Source organism: Poecilia formosa, unplaced genomic scaffold (assembly GCF_000485575.1).
Source record: "Poecilia formosa unplaced genomic scaffold, Poecilia_formosa-5.1.2 Scaffold346, whole genome shotgun sequence".
In the NCBI taxonomy this organism is placed as follows: domain Eukaryota; kingdom Metazoa; phylum Chordata; class Actinopteri; order Cyprinodontiformes; family Poeciliidae; genus Poecilia; species Poecilia formosa.
The window spans coordinates 173,600-192,127 of NW_006800285.1; the positions used below are offsets into that span (position 1 = coordinate 173,600).

General features: G+C 39.5%; 1 protein-coding gene and 1 long non-coding RNA gene across 5 annotated transcripts in view; one reads left to right on the forward strand and one right to left on the reverse strand.

Moving 5' to 3' along the window:
* Positions 1–18,528, reverse strand: part of LOC107833220 (uncharacterized) — a 65,716-nt gene that overhangs the window by 13,175 nt on the left and 34,013 nt on the right. Inside the window, exon 3 of one of the 2 annotated variants that reach the window (XR_001658935.1) lies at positions 13,353–13,429. The exons of the other annotated variant lie outside the window; for it this stretch is intronic. This is a non-coding gene — a long non-coding RNA (uncharacterized LOC107833220). Of the gene's footprint in view, positions 1–13,352; positions 13,430–18,528 lie in introns of those variants that run through there. 2 annotated transcript variants of the gene reach the window in all.
* Positions 2,785–14,757, forward strand: sec14l1 (SEC14-like lipid binding 1). 3 transcript variants are annotated; one of them, XM_016661859.1, is made up of 17 exons: positions 2,785–3,007; positions 3,254–3,338; positions 6,140–6,289; positions 6,405–6,536; positions 6,862–6,990; positions 7,111–7,294; positions 7,886–7,995; positions 8,423–8,612; positions 9,350–9,438; positions 9,524–9,594; positions 9,694–9,865; positions 10,456–10,590; positions 13,252–13,386; positions 13,561–13,812; positions 13,920–14,098; positions 14,296–14,397; positions 14,564–14,757. In XM_016661859.1, the coding sequence occupies exons 2-17, from the start codon at positions 3,276–3,278 to the stop codon at positions 14,583–14,585; spliced, it is 2,115 nt and encodes a 704-aa protein (XP_016517345.1). In that variant the 5' UTR covers positions 2,785–3,007; positions 3,254–3,275; the 3' UTR covers positions 14,586–14,757. The 3 variants fall into 3 exon arrangements, with proteins under 3 accessions (XP_016517345.1, XP_016517346.1, XP_007574251.1); XM_016661860.1 differs by having other exon boundaries at positions 3,257–3,338; XM_007574189.2 differs by having other exon boundaries at positions 14,296–14,757.

An 18,528-nucleotide genomic window follows, 5' to 3' on the forward strand; every position in this document is an offset into this window, starting at 1 on the left:
ATATATGTGTGTGTGTGTGCGTGCGTGCGTGTGTGTGGAGAGCTTGTTTTTCCATCTGTTATTTCTTTGCCATGTTTTGCCTTTAAATGAAAGTAAAATTATTCAACTTGTGTATTTTTTTTTCTTGAATTGAATTTCTCAATTAAATTCAGAGTTTATTCATATAGCACAGTAGCAACAATCTCAGCTAACTAAAGCACTTCACCACCCAATAAAATGGCAATAAAATTAGCAATAAAACAATAGTATGTATTTTCAGTCTAGACTAAAACTGACCTAAAGATTGAGCTAGCTTAATATAGAATATAATGAGCTCAGTAAGTAAATTTCACTTCCCACTTTTGTCTCCCAAGCAGTGATCACCTCATATGAGAGTACGGGTGATTATGCTAGTCCAGGCAAACAGATGAGTCATTATGTTATTGTGATGAGTTCCAACTACGGTGTGGGATATGGCAGGCAGGATATGAATTTGAAAGTATAATCTTCTTTGTCATAATAGAGTCAAGCATGCTTTTTATGGTGCTTGATCACAACCAGAGCGGAAAAAATGAAAAAGACACACCAAGATTTTTACCCTCAGTGAAAACACCCACTCATACCAAAAAAAAAAAAATAATTCAATGTGAGAAAGGCCCTGAGAAAAGCATGCACTGAAGGATCACTCTTGACAGCACCAATCCACTGAACAGCGCTTTAGAAAAAAACAGTCTTCTCCTTTTTGGTGTTTTGTGAAAAAAGTAATGATTGTGCTAGTGATGCAAATTCATCCTAGATGCATATGGTCAATTAGTGAGAAGAACCATATCTGTGACATTAAATCAGAGGTCATTTGGGAGGAAAACTTGGCTTGTTCTGACTTCATTTCCCCCATTCAAGATGTGCCCCGCTGTACTCCAAGAGCGTTTGCTGCCATGTCCATTAGCTTTCATTTTAGCCATGCCAATGTTGTTTCAGGAGTCTCAATAAAGCCCCAGCTGCATCGCCACGGGATGGCAAATCTGATACTGTTGAGAGACAGTAATAATAGCATGAGGCCTGCTATAGAAAATGTGTTTCAGCGATCATTTCCATGACACATTAGTCTTGTCAAACCTTATACTTTAGCAAAGATTAATGCTTATAATCTCCGACACAGATTATAGGATATGAACATGTCTGATTAAATATTGGTCACACCTTACAAGTTTTTTTTTTTTTCTTTTCAGTCAACACTACCAAAATAACAAAAGCAATTCATAATTTAGCTTAAATAAGCAAAGTTTGATTGTTTGATTGTTGCTTGTAGTTACCATTAATCAGTAATAAAACATAGTTTAAGAAAGACACATCTTAGTAAATGTGCTTTGTTAACCATGCAGACATTTAATTACATTCCAAGGACTAAAGTACTAGTTTAGACAGAGGTAGTCTGTGATGTATCCAGTATCTTAATGTGTTAAAAAGCAATCCCTTATAACTCCTAATAATAATCTATGACTTACAAAATGCATGAATCCCACCCTGCAAATATTTAGGGATCAAATGTTTGTTTTTACTTGACTAAAAAAATAACAATATGCCGTCTTTATTTGATCCTTTATTTGATCAGAAATCGCATTCTAAATTCTGAACCAATAACGCCAATTTTATATACAAAATGACGCCACCTTTATGTCAAAACACAAAAGGTTTTGATATGTCCTGAATAAGATTTGACCTTTTTACTGAAACGTGCTATTAAAGATTTATTACTTGTCAATAAGGAAGCTGTTCCCTGTTTAGAATAGCCATAAACTGCTAATAATTCAACACCCTCCCTTTTCCGCTGCCTGGACCGTCACTAACCAATTTCCTGTGAGAGCAGTCATATGACTTACAGATCTTCAAATGCTACAAATTGACTTTGAGAACAGAAATTAAAACAGTTTTTTAACAAGCCAGTTATAATAATCAGGAACAATATTACCATACTAATTCATCCTTTTTGGATTTACAATTTTTTTTTTCTGTTTTCTCTGTCATGTATAATACTCAGGTCTCAAATTATATGCTTCTCTTTATTTATTTATTTTTCTCCCTTTCACTCTTAAGATTAAACAGCAGCAACAGTTTCTATATAAGCATGGAGTAAGTTCTATGAAATTATAAATATTGAATGAAGTTATTTTATAATTGGCATACAGGTGAAAGATGTCACATTTTTACTTTAATTTACTAAATAAAATCATATGATCTGATACTAAGTGTCATTATCAGGAGCCAGTCATTCATATCTCAGTGAAACAGGAACATCCAAGGTTTGGTGGTTGACCAAATCTACTGCAAATAACTTAAACAACAAAAGTACCAGGCAGACGTTTACCAAATCTCTGTGTTAAGTTACAGAAAATATGCAAGCCTTGGTACCGTTTTTAGAGGATGCAATTTTTGAATCATTACCAAGATCTAGTGTTAGGGCTTCATGAAGAAAGTACCACTAGATGGCATATAGAGATTTAGTTTAGACAGAATTGCAGATGAAAACAAAGGTGGGCAGGAGTTAAATAAATTACTTCTGAAAACAAATGGTGCTCCTGTAATGGAGAGAAAAATGTAATTTGCAACAGGAAGAACATTTTTGTTTTTAAATTAAAAATGTAAAGTAAAATGTGTTTTAACAAAATAATTCCTGACATAGTAGGTGTACTAAAACGGTACGATGAAAGGGAATCAAATACTGTATATTAAAGTAGATTAAATAACTATCAAAAAAAGCTACAATCAAACAGAGGTAAGTTTGAAACACACTCACTTCCTGTTTGTCTGAAGTGGGCGGAGTTAACTGGCCCACCGGTCTCCATGACAAACAAACTGCTGACGACACAATGTTTTTCTTTTAGCTGTACAACCTGCGGTGTTTTCCCCATTAACCTCATTTTCTCCTACTTTTTCCGTGGGGGGTTGACATTATGGATGCACTAATAGCCGGACAAATTCACTGAGGCATCAACGTTTCGGACTGAAAAACAAGTTTTGCATTTTTCAGGTTCGTGTTTTCTGCCCTATGAAGTCCGTTAAGTGGGAACTAACACGGGGAATTTGTCGTTTGTCTTAGGAACGAGAACGAATTATACCATTTTTCTCATAAATACCATGGAAAATGATCGTCCTGTAGCTATTGTGGCTTTTTTCTGTGTACAGTATCGCTTATGGCTTTTTGTCGTAAACTTTAGCACGGCTTTTGTAACTGGCTGCCGTCTTTTGATAAACTGTGTCATGACTATTCATTCAGCAGAGACAGCAGAGCTACAGCCATGGTGCAGCAGTACCAGTCCCCTGTTCGGGTCTACAAGCAGCCGTTTGAGTTAATAATGGCGGTGAGTGTTTGGTTTTCCTTCGGGGCCATATTGGCTCAAACAGAGGACATCTGGGTTTATGGTATGGCAGCGGACCAAACAGTTAGCAGGACATGTTTGTAGTCTTTTGTGCCTTCAGGGATATTAGTCGAGTAAGTACATATGATTTATTTTTAAACCTTAGTAGGATGTCAATGTGTGCGGAGAATATTCCCTCAGATGTACACATGCCTCTTCAAAAACTTAGCACACAATGTCTCTGTTGACTTCATAAGTGGCTAAGATAATTGTTTCTCAATCATTTTATCCTGAAGTGAGATGTTGGTTACAGATAAGATAACCAAAGAACATGTTATAAAGTTATTGATCAGGGCGTTCCTCTTCAGGTTTCATTATGTAACGAGTTTTAGTTTGTTTCTGGAGGATTGAGGAGTATTATGTTGTATATTCAAATAAGAATTGTAATATATTGAAGTTTTTTGGGGGGGAAAGGGGGGATGGTATACTGTTCCTAGTTTAAAATCCTACAAGTCAACATAGAGGCCAGAGTTTTTTTCCAGTCACACATTGGACAATATGTTAGACATGTTGATGCACACTGCTTGTCAGCTGGCTGAAGGAAAGTCGGTAAGTCTTTCTCCCACATACAATAAAGACAAATTCAGCCATCTGGAATTATTTCCAGTTGCAAAAATCAACAGTCCTGATACATCCTACCTAGATTTAGATTAGATTTCAGCAGTTCCAGCATTGTGTTACAGCTGCACAAGTATTTACCAGTATTAGAGAAAACTGCTCTCAAATAGAAAGAAAACTGGATAGTCATTCGACTGAAAGCTCATTACGCTTTTCTCTTGAATACAAGGGAGACAAAGTTTGGCATGGGGAAATATTCACAAGTTAAAAAGCATAACAAAATATGGTGTGGATACAAAAAGCCCTATATTTCCATTTTATTCAGGTATTTGTTTTAAACTAATTGTCCAGCACATACATAGTTTTACACCGGTACTGTCAGATCTGGCTTAAGGTTGTATGGGGTTTGAAAAACAATTTAATTAGGAGGCTTTCCAACTCCCATCAAGCTTAGCTACTAAGTTAACATTTTTACATCATCCATTCATTATAAATCTTGCATAGAATTATTCAAGTTTACAGCTAGAACATAATTTCAAATGCATAACAAGCCAATTGTGTGTATATGTTTGATGATAAAAGACAAATGGGACACTTCAAAGTTTTAACCTGTTCAACAAAATACTTTACTGTGAAGAAACTTATTCACACATTGACTTTACTTTTAAATGCAAATAATTTCCTTTTTTTCCCCCACTGATGTCATTTAAGCAAAAAAAAAAAGACACATCTGTGTTAGCTGTGAAAAAAAAAATTACGTAACGTTATCTCACATCTATTCCAATTTCTCAACCTTTTTTTTCCCCCTCCAGAGATTAAGCTTGGGTTTCTTTTAGCAATGCAAAAGTAGGACAGATATAGCAAAAATTTGGATTTCAGACTGAGGCAATTTTGTATATCGCCCTCGTTTCACAGCCTGTTCCCTGTTTATGTTTCTTTAAAGTTATATATTAAGCTAAAAGCTTATGTAATGTCCACAGTTTTGGAGCAAAGCCAATGCTGCTGCTGTCACAATTTACACTGCACCTGCTGTAATACTTATTCAATATGAGTTAAACTTCAGAAACATAATTGCATGGTTACCATTTGCAGAAAGTGGTTTTGGTGCCTTTTTAAAGAAATCACTGCTCCAAGGTCCCTTGTGTGTCGGGTTATTGAAAATGGACTCAGTAGAGGCCCTTTAGAAAACTAATAACAGCTCCTACGAGGAGACGGCAGAGAAAAGAGAACGTCCCGTCTACCACAGTCCACCGCTCCCATTTATCTCTCAGCTTTCTCATTAGCCCCTGGCTAATCCTGCCACTGACAGTTATTACTCTAGCTAACAGTCCTAATCAGTGTCCTGGATATTACTGAATGTGCACACAGTGACATCCTGGTTGTCCTTTTCATGACACCTCCTTATGACTCTCCCAGGCCTTTATAAAAAAAGAAAAAAAAAAGGAATCTCAATGTTGTGGCCTTTTTTTTTTTTTCTTCCGCTTTTACAAAGATTTACACAAAAGGTTGTCACTTGTTGAATTGGATTTAATCAATAACACCTGAGGAGTGAAACACCGTCTCAGGTCTTCGGTTAAATTCATTAGATCATTAGGCGGCTAGTGCAAACGATAAGAGAGCGAAAGATGGAGGCTGTTGTCGCTGAGAGCGTTATAGGCGTTAGAAATGTGTGACCTCTTTATGCGTTTGCGGTTCGCAGCCTTTTAGAGCCTTGCAAAAGTATTCAAACCTCTCGATCTTTTCCAAAACGTTCCATCTCCGGGCGTCTCTCCGCCTCTCGGTCACCTGTCAGAACTTTGTCGCGAGAAGCTGCACAGACGCATTCAGCTGCTCCCTCAGATCCCGTTTCTGCTGTGACTCGATCGATATCGACAGGTGAGCCCTGCTCCCGTCGGCCCGGGCAGATGGTCGTGTGCTGCAGGGCCCGTAATGCGTAAAGCAATCATTGCTTGTAAAATCTGGCACAGCTGGGAGGTCGTCGCCGTGCACGGTGCATAAACTTTTATTATGCTTTTACATGAACGATTAAAGCGACTTGCTGTTTAAATGAGTCTGCACCTGACATTGGAATCACATGCTACCCACGCTGTGCTGTCAGCAAATTGCAGCCCAAAGTGGAGCACAGCGGGCAGACCCGGGGGATTGATGCTACGTGCAAAAGATCAGCAATTTTCTGGTGTTCTCAGGCTTACGCCAGACGATTCCCAAAGTGCCCGCTGATCCCTGTGTTTGTGGACAGCGAGATCCTCAGCCAAAGTGAAAGCAAAGACGGCTCCGTGGTGGTCACCGAGAGACGCTGCACCATCGACGTGGAGGCCCCCCGGCTTCTCAAACGAGTATGTCTAATTGCTCCCTCAACAGAGCCGGCAGCCAAGAGTTGAAGCACAACAGTTGATGTGATCAGATCGTTTTCCCTCAACAGTTTGATGCTTCTCTTTGTTCCGCATTTAGATTGCAGGTGTGGAATATCTGTACTTTATTCAGAAGAACACGCTGAATCGCAGAGACAGGACGCTTCGCATCGAGGTCCACAACGAGACATTTTCCAGCAGAGTCATCGTCCGGGAATGCTGCAGCTACACGGTGAGCCGACCGAAACGCCTATTCAGGTCAACAAGAGCTCTGTGTCTTTACTGTTTCACCTTTTTCATCTTTTTTTTTTTTTATTTATTATGTTTTGCACTTGTGGAGCATTGTTTTAATGGGAAAGCAGCTTTGTTTTATGTTCCAATAACAATTCTGATCTTTATTATGCACCATCTCAGACCTCGTGGTCTTATCTCTTAAGGAGTTTGATTGAGTTACCTGCGATAAAAAAAAAAAATCTTGTTAAATTTACTCCATCATCATCTTCTAATTATGATTCCTTTCAATTTCTTTTATTTTTTTTATTTGTCCTCCTCTGCAGGTTCATCCCGAGAATGAGGACTGGACCTGCTTTGAACAAACAGCTAGCCTTGATATTAAATCCTTCTTTGGCTTCGAAAGCACAGCAGAGAAGATAGCCATGAAACAATATGCTGGCAGCATTAAAAAGGTTGGTTTACAAAACCGGCCTATGAATATTTGATCAGCCTTCTGTATTTGCTTCAATTATTTATTTTTATTTTGTTTTCTTCAAACCTAAACAAGCTCGTGTGTCCTCCGCTTGTTCAAGGGTAAAGAAATAATTGAGTACCACCTCAGAGAGCTGGAGGAAGAAGGAGTAACTCACATACCTCGCTGGATGGCCCCCGTTGAAGGAGGCCTCCTCTCTGCTGTCCCAGTGAGTGGTGCCGCTGACGGGCTTCCTGGCAAAGACCTGGCCAATCCCACAGAGCTGCTGACCAGTTCAAATGATGGTCAGTAAATGTGATCACTTATTAGTTCCATGCGAGTTTGTCGATAGACACCAGCGGTTGGTCAGTCCTGCACAGTCGGACAAATTATAGATCCATCCATTGACTTGTTCAGATCACTTTTGTTTTTGTCTGTTGCTTTTTTTTTTCTTTCTTTTTTCTTTTTAAACCTATTTGATTCAAGTCAAGTATACATTTTTGATCTCAAAAGGAAATTAAATATACTCCTTTAATTACAGAGTTATTGTAGACGGTGATTGCTGTTGCCTGGAAAGATCTCCTGTAGCGATCTGTGTTAACAACAAGCTAGAAGAAACCTCTGACTGAAGACACTTTATTATTAATGAAGTCTCTTGTTTTGTCCATCAGTTCATCTCCTTTTTCATACATTTATTCATAAGTTTGTCTCTCCATCATGCTATGTTTTCTACCCGTCTGTCCATCCATCTTTACAATCGAGGGATCGCAGGGATTTTAATAAGCCGACAAAACTGACCAATCCCCTGCAAAACTGCGATTGTAACCCCTGGCCATTTCTCTTTGATGCATGCCGTATGTGCTAACTCGGTATCGTAAATGCGTTTTGACTTTTAGACAAGTTGGACGCAGACTACATCAGACGTTACCTTGGTGATCTAACGCCTCTGCAGGAGAGCTGTCTCATCCGACTGCGCCAGTGGCTCCAGGAAACCCACAAGGGCAAGGTCACATAAACACGAGCAGATGAGTTTGTGCTGTTGCGTTTAGACTTGAGCCAGTTTTACTGCTGACAGACCTCATTTTAAGCATAAGATGTTTTCATATGCATGTCAAGTTTTGATTTTGTGTGTGTTTTTAACAGTTTGGTTTCATTGGACAAAAATATGAATAAGCTGGTATCTGGTGTCACAGAGAAACTTGCAGCTTTAAAAGATATTTGTATTTTGTACAGGCAGAACTTTAACACAATCATTTTTATTAAGACAAAATATCTTTTTACACTGTAGGTCACATTAACCAAGTAACACTTATTTTTGATGTTTTAATCATACTTTTGAAAACACCAGAGGGTGTTTTTTAATTATTATTATTTATCAGTTACTGTGTGGCAATTGTTGAAGTTTGTTTTGACTTCTGCTTCTCTGTGTGCAGATCCCCAAGGATCAGCACGTGCTGCGCTTCCTCAAGGCCAGAGATTTCAACATGGACAAGGCCAGAGAGTTTCTGTGCCAGTCTCTGACCTGGAGGAAGCAGCACCAGGTGGACTTCCTGTTGGACACATGGGAGCGCCCACAGCTGCTTCAGGATTACTACACCGGAGGGTGGCACCACCACGACAGAGGTAGGTGGTTGTCAGAGAGTCGGCAGTTAATATTTAATCAAATACAAATTCTATTGTTTTTGCTTTTGCAGTAAATTCTGATGCAGTGCATCATTTAGGCCGAAAACAATTTGATCTTCAAACAGATCCGCTAATGAACTGAGCTGGAATTAAATAGCATATTTTGCACTTTTCTTATTAGCCAAGACAACTTCCTGCTGTCCTAATTAAATCAGTTAGAAACTGCTGAACAGAAATAAAATGGAATTATGAAAGGCGTCGTCTGTGTTTTACTAAATCTGTTCATTTCAAACTAGCTTTAGTTGGTGGGCTGAGTTAGTCACCAACACTCCAATCTTCTTTTTCAGGGAACGTGTTCAAGTGCAAATCTATGTCATGAATGTTTTCTGCAATATCCGTCCAGCCTTCCTTATTTGTTTTTTTTTCTTTCAGTGTTTATCTCTTTCTTTTGCACTTTAATGCTTCATGTAGTCTTATTATCAAACATCAAATTTTCATCTGTTGTTTCTGCATGAACAATCTTTGTCTTTACAAATTGTTACTCAATTCAGGCAGTGGGAGGTTGATTACCTTTCTCTCATCTGCAGTTCATCCGAGCCCGAAAAGCATTCTGGGAAAAAAAACGAATCCTGTAGATGCTTACTACTAATAAGCACTCTTGTTTTTCCACTTTTTACTTGCACGTGTGTTACATTTCTATGTATTCAGTTCTGCTCGGTGTGAAATGTGTTGTTCAGATGGCCGCCCTCTGTATGTTCTGCGTCTTGGTCAAATGGACACCAAGGGCCTGGTGCGAGCGTTGGGGGAAGAGGTTCTGCTGAGACAGGTAACAGGAACACACACACACGCACACACATATGTTAAATTTAAGACAAAAACCATTTATCAAGACATGTTCACTGTGTAAACAGGTGCTTTCCATTAACGAGGAGGGACTGAAGCGCTGTGAGGAGAACACCAGACTCTTTGGTCGACCCATCCGGTGTCCAAACAATCATTTATACTAACATGTTGGGTGTTTCATAGCTTCCTTAGCTTGAATAAAGTTGCTAACTTTCATGTGTGTGTGTGTGTGTGTTAGCTGCTGGACATGCCTGGTGGATCTGGAGGGTCTAAACATGCGTCACCTGTGGAGACCGGGAGTTAAAGCCCTCCTGAGAATCATTGAGGTGGTCGAGGCGAACTACCCAGAGACTCTGGGCCGCCTGCTCATTCTGCGAGCTCCCAGGGTGTTTCCAGTCCTTTGGACTTTGGTGAGGGGGAAAAAAAAAAAAAAAGAAAACTTGCTTTTGATGCGACTCTATCTATGTGTATGTATGAAGTTGTTAGCTACAGATTTAGAGTTTTTGTGAGCTGAAGTGCTTAATAGTCGGGTGAAAGCAAGTGACACGAAAGAAGAAGAGCAAAGAAATAAAATATTGTCAAATAAAGACAATTATAGCCACAGAATATGCAGGGACCGCGGCTTTATTTCATCATTGCCGAAGCAATATGCAGTTGAGAAGGATAATAACAGCACTAAACAAAAGAAATACCCATGAATATAACATTATGCAGGAAAGCTCTATGATAATTTAGCAGTTTGCTTCTGGTTCATGTAAATGATGCATCCAGTTATTGATGAACAGATAATGAAATTATAAATGAATATAGAGAATGCGCTACGATGCAGATGTGGGTGCTTAGTAACGCCATCATCCAGCCAACTCATTTATTCCTCCCACATGAATAATTCATTGCTTATTGATTACTTTTTTTTTTTCTTTTCCCCCTGTCTGAGTTCATAATGAGGGACCCTGCTGTTTCTCGCATATCCCAATACCTGTTGTGTTCTCGTTTCCAGGTCAGCCCCCTGATTGATGAAAACACTCGTAAGAAGTTTTTGGTCTACGCTGGGAGAGACTACCAGGGTCCTGGAGGCTTAGTGGACTATATCGACAGAGAGATCATCCCCGACTTTCTCGGAGGGGACTGTCTGGTAAATTTCTTTTTCTTGCATATCCCGATACCTGTTGTGCTCTGGTAAATTCCCAGTTTAATTGAAACAGATTATTGGTGTTTTTTCCTATTGAACATATTGACATTTTGTCACATTTCAGTCCTGAAACTTGTAGCTTTTTTGACAAACCAGCTCCAGCTCATAACTGTTGAGTGAAAAAAAAAGTTTTTTTGTTTTTTTTCCCCAAATTCTTTTTGCACCACTTTTTTTTTATCATTCGTCTTTGCAAAATTAGCTCAGACCCGGGTAGCGATCGTCTATACTCAGGAAAGCATTCACTCTGTTCCACAAATTCCCAATCAAAATGTACATCTTGACTTTGACTATGCCGTTCTAGCATGGGTATATACTCTGATCTAAAATATGTCATTGCATTTTTGGCTGCAGGTTTGGGGCATTTTGGGTTCCTCAGACAGGATTGCCATATATTTAGCTAAACCCATCTTGCAGCTCTGACTAGTTCAAGCAAGCCTTTCCACAGCATGTTGCTGCCATCTTCATTTCCCATTGTAGAAAAGTTTAGTTTTTTTTTTCTTTTTTTTGCCACATATACCCTTTTTGCAAGTAGACAAAAAACACTTCATTTATACACCACCTCTGACCAGAGCAATTTTCCAGCGCATTGTGTTGTTTGATCAAATACAATAAAATACATGGGTGTTTGTGTTTGCAGCGTGGAATGGGATAAGGTTAAAGTTGTGTGATCACTTTCACTAAGTACTGTAAGATCAATTATCATTAAATCCTAAAAACCTTGGCTCTGAGGCAAGCTTGGTCTGTATTTATTAATAGTAATAAATACAAGTAGAAGAAATTGTTCTTTTTTTTTTCACCTGATGCTGATTTTATAACTTCAGCTGCTCAGTCTTTTGAGAACACCTTTGATTTATTTATCTCTTCATATCGAGCTAAAAGCTGTCAATGGATAACAGGTGGAGATGGGCCGATCAGGTTTTTTCCTGCCGATTCTGATCACACATGAGGGCCGATCACTGATACCGATCACATAATTATTATTTTATTAATCATAAGCACTACCGGTTACAGTATGTGGAAAAAGGAACCATGAATTCACCTTAATTTAGACAAAAACTTGTTTTTAATAACTTTTTCCAAGAAAACAACTAAACAAAACAGGCATTGTGCAAATTGTACTGCTATCAGTAATACTATCTTTAACAGACTAAAAACACCTGAAGGCTCTGAAGAGGCTAAATAATGCAAAGAGTCAAAATAAAACCTCTCAACATTGCCAAAAAAATCAAGTATTAAACTTAACATTCAAAGGCAAAAACAGGATCCATTACAATAAACAGCAGCGGTTCAACAGCGAGAGCAGAACCAGCGTCTTACATCGCAGCTCGAAGACTTAAATAATTTCCAGGTTATTTGTTTAGCTTTCTGACTTTCATGCTAATCCGGGTGAGTGTTTGTAGCTGTGCGCTGCTTTACCTGCTGTCTGATCCTCCATATGTCTTTCTTACTGCAGTGAGCCTCGATGTAGCCAAACTCCGTCAAGTATGGCATTGTTTTTATGCCATATTAGATTTGTCGTGTTGATGCATTTTGACGTGCTTCATTCAACACGCAAACTTCCCCATTCACTCGGTGCGTCATAGTTCCACATCGCTTAGGATTTGTTGCTGCACAGACAGGCTGCGAAATGAGATGCAGGTGATCGGTTTGTGTGATCGGCAACCAGAGACCGTGATCGGCGATCACCGATCATACACTTTTTCACGGAAATCGGACGATTATGATCGGTGGACGATCGATCGGCACACCTCTAGTAACAGGTCTGGACTGGGAGTTGCTCGCTTTGTCAGTTTGTTGTTGTTTTTTTTTACTATGCAGTGATTCTGTTATATTATCTATCTGCATTTTATCTTACAACGCTTTGCTTCAATAAACTCCAGCCCTCTGCTTCAAAAGATTAGCAAACTGCATCTACAAAGTGTAGTAATGCAAAAGAGACAGCGATTTTTATTTTATTTTTTATTTTTTTGGACTGTGTTTTCGGTAGGGTGACAGTATTCATAGTTCAAATAAAATTAACCTTTTATTCAAAGCACCGCAAGATGGATTTCTACTCCTTTTTTTAAAATTAGCTTAGGCCTGCAGAAGCTCATTAGTGTCTAATGGCCTTGATTTTACATTATTTATTTTTTTTAAACAGTAATAGTTGCCGTTTTTTACCCAAACACCTTGCCTACTTGTTTCTGCAGTGCACTTAATCTGTGAATTTCAACCAATCTAAGCCATTCAAACATTCAGACATACTGACCTTTTCTTAAATCAACCTTCTGAAACCTGTGAGGTGTTTTTTTTTTTTTTTTTTCAAAAGCTCAGCTGAATTACCATGACTAAAGCCTTTATTTGTGAGCAGCAGTATTAGCCTGAAATCACCTTTATGATTATAGCTGTTAAGCGATACGAGCGACGCCGGGCTCAACAACTTTGTTCTGAAGTATTTCGGAACAAAATAACGCCGCAGACAAAAGGGGAAGGAAGCCTTGAACCACTGAACTTACTGTTTTCATTGTATTTCATATATTTTCCACTAAATAAAATACTTGCAAACAAGCCACCACATCTTCACTGTGTACTTATTGTGTTCTCGTTTTCTTCTCTGCCGTCCAGTGCGACGTCCCCGAGGGCGGCGCTGTCCCCAAGTCCCTGTACCGGACGGCGGAGGAGCTGGAGAACGAAGAGAACTGCCTCTTGACCGACTCCATCTATAAGAGCGCCAGCATCTTCAAAGGAGCGCCTTATGAGGTGCACTGGCAACTTCTTCCACTTCCTTTGGCCAGCTTGAGTCCTGCCCATTAAAGTTGGAACAATTCTGTTCATTTAGTTTAATTTCTGCATTTTATTTTAGACTACGCTGCCACCAAGTGGAAAACAACGTACATTGCACAATTCCAAACCATCTTCCACATCCTTTTTCAGGTGCTGATCGAGATCACAGAGGCCTCGTCTGTGATCACCTGGGACTTTGATGTGTGCAAAGGAGACGTGCTCTTCAACATTTATCATTCCAAGCGGGCCCCTCAGCCTCAGAAGAAAGACTCCCTGGGAGCTCACGGCATCGCCTCCCTCGGGGCGGCGAACACTCAGCTGATTGATAAGAACTGGGTGCTGGGGAAAGATTACAGCATGGTGGAAAAAGCCCTCACCTGCCGCGAGGGAGAAAGTGTGCAGGTAGCAGATTTTCTGATAGCAAACTAACGGGATGTTACATTTGTCGTGTCAAAATACTCGTCACCGGCCAAATCCTCCTCCTCCTCCTCCTCTTCCTGTCGAGACAGGGCTCCCACGTAACGCGCTGGCCCGGTTTCTACATCCTGCAGTGGCGCTTCCACAGCTCCGCAGCCTCGGCCGCCTCCAGCCTGCCTCGGGTGGACGACGTCCTGGCCACCCTGCAGGTCTCCTCCCACAAGTGCAAGATCATGTATTACACTGAAGTACTGGGTTCCCATGACTTCAGGTAAACACACTTTGAACCTTAGCTGTGTTGGTTTTCTTTACATTGTTATTTATCTCCGATGCACAAAAACGAATTTGGCTCGGATTTAGGGAGTGACAGAAATTCAGCTAAATGTCGGAGCTGATTGTTGAGGTCATATAGACCGTGGTGGTTGTGTGAGACTGAATTCTTCTTTTTGTGCTTTGCTGCTGTTTCAGGGGCTCCATGACCAGTCTGGAGTCTTGTCAGAGTGGTTTCTCACAGCTCAGTGCCGCCACCACTTCCTCTAGCCGATCCTGTGCCAGCTCAACTGTTTCAAGGTAGCACCCATCCAAAGGCAAAAGGGCACAAAAACGTTATTCTTTTTAACCTCATTAGACCTGTTTCACATGTCTGACAGAAAAGTTTACTCATACTCTTAGATATTATTTATGCCATGAATTTAACTTGCTAGTAAATGTGTATTAACATAATATGACACTACAGGAAGGAGTTTTCGATGACATGAAAGGCTGTTTGAACAGCTGGTCCTTTCGTGACGTTGCTGTTATTGACCACTAGATGTCAGTGTTGTCTCTGACTTGGACGGCAGTCGGTTCTACATTGTAGCAGCAGATCGCCTCTGCTTTTAATGTGATGTGAAATAACTGTTGTAATAAAGCAAATCTTCATATTCCTACTGTTCTGAAGAGTGTCTGATTTAGTCATGTTGTGTTGGGCTCACAATGTGAGAACAAGAATGAGTGTTTGGGGGTGGATTTCAAAGTGCATATAGCGCACTCTACAGATTTCATGAGACTTTTTTAGTTTTTAATTTTTTTTTATGCTGCTTAGTGTTCATATGCAGCTCATTTGAATTCAGTCTCGCAATCCCCTGTGATCTGGCACTGGGCCAGACAGTCGACTGATTTACATAAAACTTTAATTTCCATATACTTATCAGATGCTTCCAGCTAAAACTTAATTGAATTTCCTTGTGTTATGGTTTGTTTGTTTTTTCCACTTTCTCTATTTGCAACAATTGTGTCATGTATCCTCTCATCCTAACATTATTTAAAATCAGGTAACTCAGACTTTCTAACCACCCACTTGAACAAGATCCTTATCTAAGGCAGATATCACAGGAGATAAAGAAATAAAACAAACACATCATCAACTCTTTCTTTTAATATTACACAAACGTGTTGCGTAAATATGTTTATGCCTCATTACAACCAAACTATTTTGTTATTTTGGTGGCATTTTATGACTGATCAACACACAAGAGCTTGTTTCTGAAAGCCTGAGAACAAGTTACAGTTTTCTAAATGTTACATTGATTTGTATTCAACCCTCTTTATTCTGTTACCACTTAATAACATAAATTTTATAAAACTGACTTTAGGGGAGACCTATTGTAAAATGTGATGTGAAACATGTATCATTTTCCTTCCACCTTATATTGGTGTACGCCAATATAAAACCTAACAAAAAATAAATAAATGGTTGCTAGGTGACAAAATGTAGAAAAAGTCCAAGCAGTAGGAAGACTTTTGCGAGGCTTCGTATGCTTGATTATTTTTCACTGTGGCGCAGTCACGGTTTACCGGATACAGGTTTATGAAGGAATGTGTGCAGACCTGCGTGGTTCACGTCAAGCATTGAGTCATTTCATTATAGCTGAACTCTGTGAATAGCTGTTGCGGTTCTGCATGCAGGCTAAGCTTCGGTACCATTATGCCTCGAGGAAAACGCCATCATTATTAGCAATGTCTATAATAGTCATTCTAGTTTGCGTTAACATGGAAACACTAATTAGGGAGCGCTAAGGTGTCGGAGACAAAATTCTTTTAGCAGATTCTGTTGCAATCAAGAAATTAAAATGACAAATTGACCGAGTGGTGAACTTTGGAAAGAAGGGGAGGTTCTTATTACTGGTTTGGACGACTTTACTAACGTCAATTTATTTTTGGTGATATTTTAGTTGGTGATATTTTCGTTGCATCATAGGAAAATCTAAGGTTATCTATGTGTTCAGAGAATTTGTGAAAGCTTGAGTAATATTATTATGCCCATTTTGTATTTAACCGTTGCATAATTACATTATTCATCCTGGTAGTAGTGTTTTTGAAGAATTATGGGGATAAACATGTCAACATGCATGTCAAAAATCACTCAAAAGAAGTTTGTCTTCACAATTTGACATCTTTAAATTGGTCTCTGTCTCTTTAAGGAGCATCCTAGCCTTTCCGACACGGTGCCTTCATCACATCATCACAGCAAAGCTACTCCGTGATGCCATTTTCAGCCATTCTTACGAGCGTTAGACTGAAAAGTACTTCGCACGAGAAGCTCAGTAGACCAGCTAATTGCTGCTGCCACTAGTCTGGTGGAGCAGAGCGAAGAAGGCGCATTAGAGGGGTGCAGTTTGCATTTTTATCATCAAAAAGTCTCTTTCTTTGACATTTTGATGATCTAAAAACATGCAAATGTGAAAAAAGGAGGAAAAAAAAGGACACTTTTAAAGGGCAAATCCTTTTTTGACAGAACTGTATAGACTTACAAACAATACTGCATGTAAAAATGTCTCGGAAAATCTCCACCGGCTCCTGCTTGTCAATATTTAAACACGTCTAATTATCTGAACTTTGCTTCCTCAAAAAAACAAAACAAAACTGAAAATCCAATCTGCAAAGTCTTGCTGCCGTCCTGCATTAGCATTCCTCATAAGCTGCTAACTGAGTAAACTTTCCCACCACAATGGGGAAAGTGAGTGTGTGGCGGAGCGAATTAAAATCGGTATTGAATAATACAGCTGTCGAGAATGCGAGATCTCTTAATTCTCTGCTGAGCGCAGCAGGCAGAAAGAACCCCCCACTGAAAACACGCTGCTGAAATATTCTCAGGCTCTTTGTTTCACATATAACCTGATATAACCTTCAGATTAAACACGGATGGAAACCTGATGATGTTTTCTGTTTTCTCAACTTCAGCATTGGGATTTGTCAACACAGGGTTTGTTTAATTTTTAATTAATTATTTTTATTTTTTATTTTTTGCATTGACAATCAAAACAAAAAAAAGTAACAATGAAGGTTGTACTTTGCTAAATAGCTCACCCTGCAGGCGACCTCTGAACGGACGCTGCAGCTGACCGACGGTTGCACTTAAAAGCACAAAAGGGGTCAAAACCAAGTTCAAGCCGTAAATCACTTGTAAACTACTTATCTTTCCAGTAGTTTCCCTCCATCCACCAGCCGTTGTAGGGCAAATGGGATGATTCCAACTACATTTGATAATGGAAATGAAAATCCTGTCGGCCAGAAGGCTGCGGAGTCTCGCTGTGGTGTGCAGGCTCATTAAAACTTAAGCTGTGTTTCATTTGCTTCCTTCTGACAAACTTGACCTTCCCACTAATTGAAAAGGAGAGCTCTGGATTAGTGCACTAAATTATCTTTTGCAGGCTCGATACACTGGAGCAGAAACCGTGCGCCACAGTTTAAACGCAATACGTGCAACGACGGCAACAAGTAAACGTGTGAGCCTCCTCTGAGGTCCAGGCGGTTCAACTAATCTCACGCCGCCAAGGCCGGAATTTACTTTCTGACTCGACGCACGGCAGGGTTTATTAACAAGTTCACAAACAAATAGACACGGTCACATCTGTTTTATTGCCGATGCTTCAAGGCATTCCTCATGTCTTCCAGCATTTTTTATTTTTCCCCAACCAGAAACATCATCAATCAGCCTCTGGTTTTGGGCATTTTGTCTGGTGGTCTACTCTGCAAAGGACTGCTGGAATTCTCTATAACTTGTTTTGATTTTATCTTTCTCAAAAGAAAAGGAAAAAAAAAAAATCAAACTTGGTTTTATTTCTGTGGTATTTTCTCTGCTCGCTGACCTCCACGGTTGACATTTTCATCTCTCTCTAAGTGGGTGCCGAGCTGTGCGGGTCACAGTGGGCCCTGGCCTCTTTAAATGTTACTGTGGGAACACACTCATTTATCCACTTGCTTGTTCGGACAGAATACCGAGTTTCGCCAGCGTGTTGTGTGCCTTGGGTAATAATCCAAAATGTATTGCTCGGAAATATGCTTGTTAGATCAATCTGAAAAAAAAAAAAAAAAACTATTTTGGTTCTATTACGTGTGAAATGAAAACTAGAGGATAATCTCTCTGAAGACTGAAGTTTTTAAGACGGTTTAAATTAATAGATTCTCTTTCATTTCCTGCAAATTCAGCTCTTTCAATCAGAAGTTTTTAAGTCCTGGACTTGCCTTCTGGAGGAGATGTTTAATGCATAACTCGGAAACTTGGATCCAAATGCAAACCTATGTGCAGGGCAGGCCCACCTCTGTACATCTACATAGGGGCCAAAAAGTTCATTCCATATGATTACATGTTTATTACAGAACAAACATTGTTGGAACTGTAAAAAAAGATTTTTCTAATCTTTGTTTACAGCTTGTGAA

Excerpts from the sequence above, each read along its gene's own strand:
- sec14l1 (XM_016661859.1), top strand. The coding sequence starts at position 3,276 with ATGGTGCAGCAGTACCAGTCCCCTGTTCGGGTCTACAAGCAGCCGTTT. Across the intron at positions 6,537-6,861 it reads GGGAATGCTGCAGCTACACG|GTTCATCCCGAGAATGAGGA; the intron begins GTGAGCCGACCG and ends CCTCCTCTGCAG. Across the intron at positions 7,295-7,885 it reads GCTGACCAGTTCAAATGATG|ACAAGTTGGACGCAGACTAC; the intron begins GTCAGTAAATGT and ends TTTGACTTTTAG.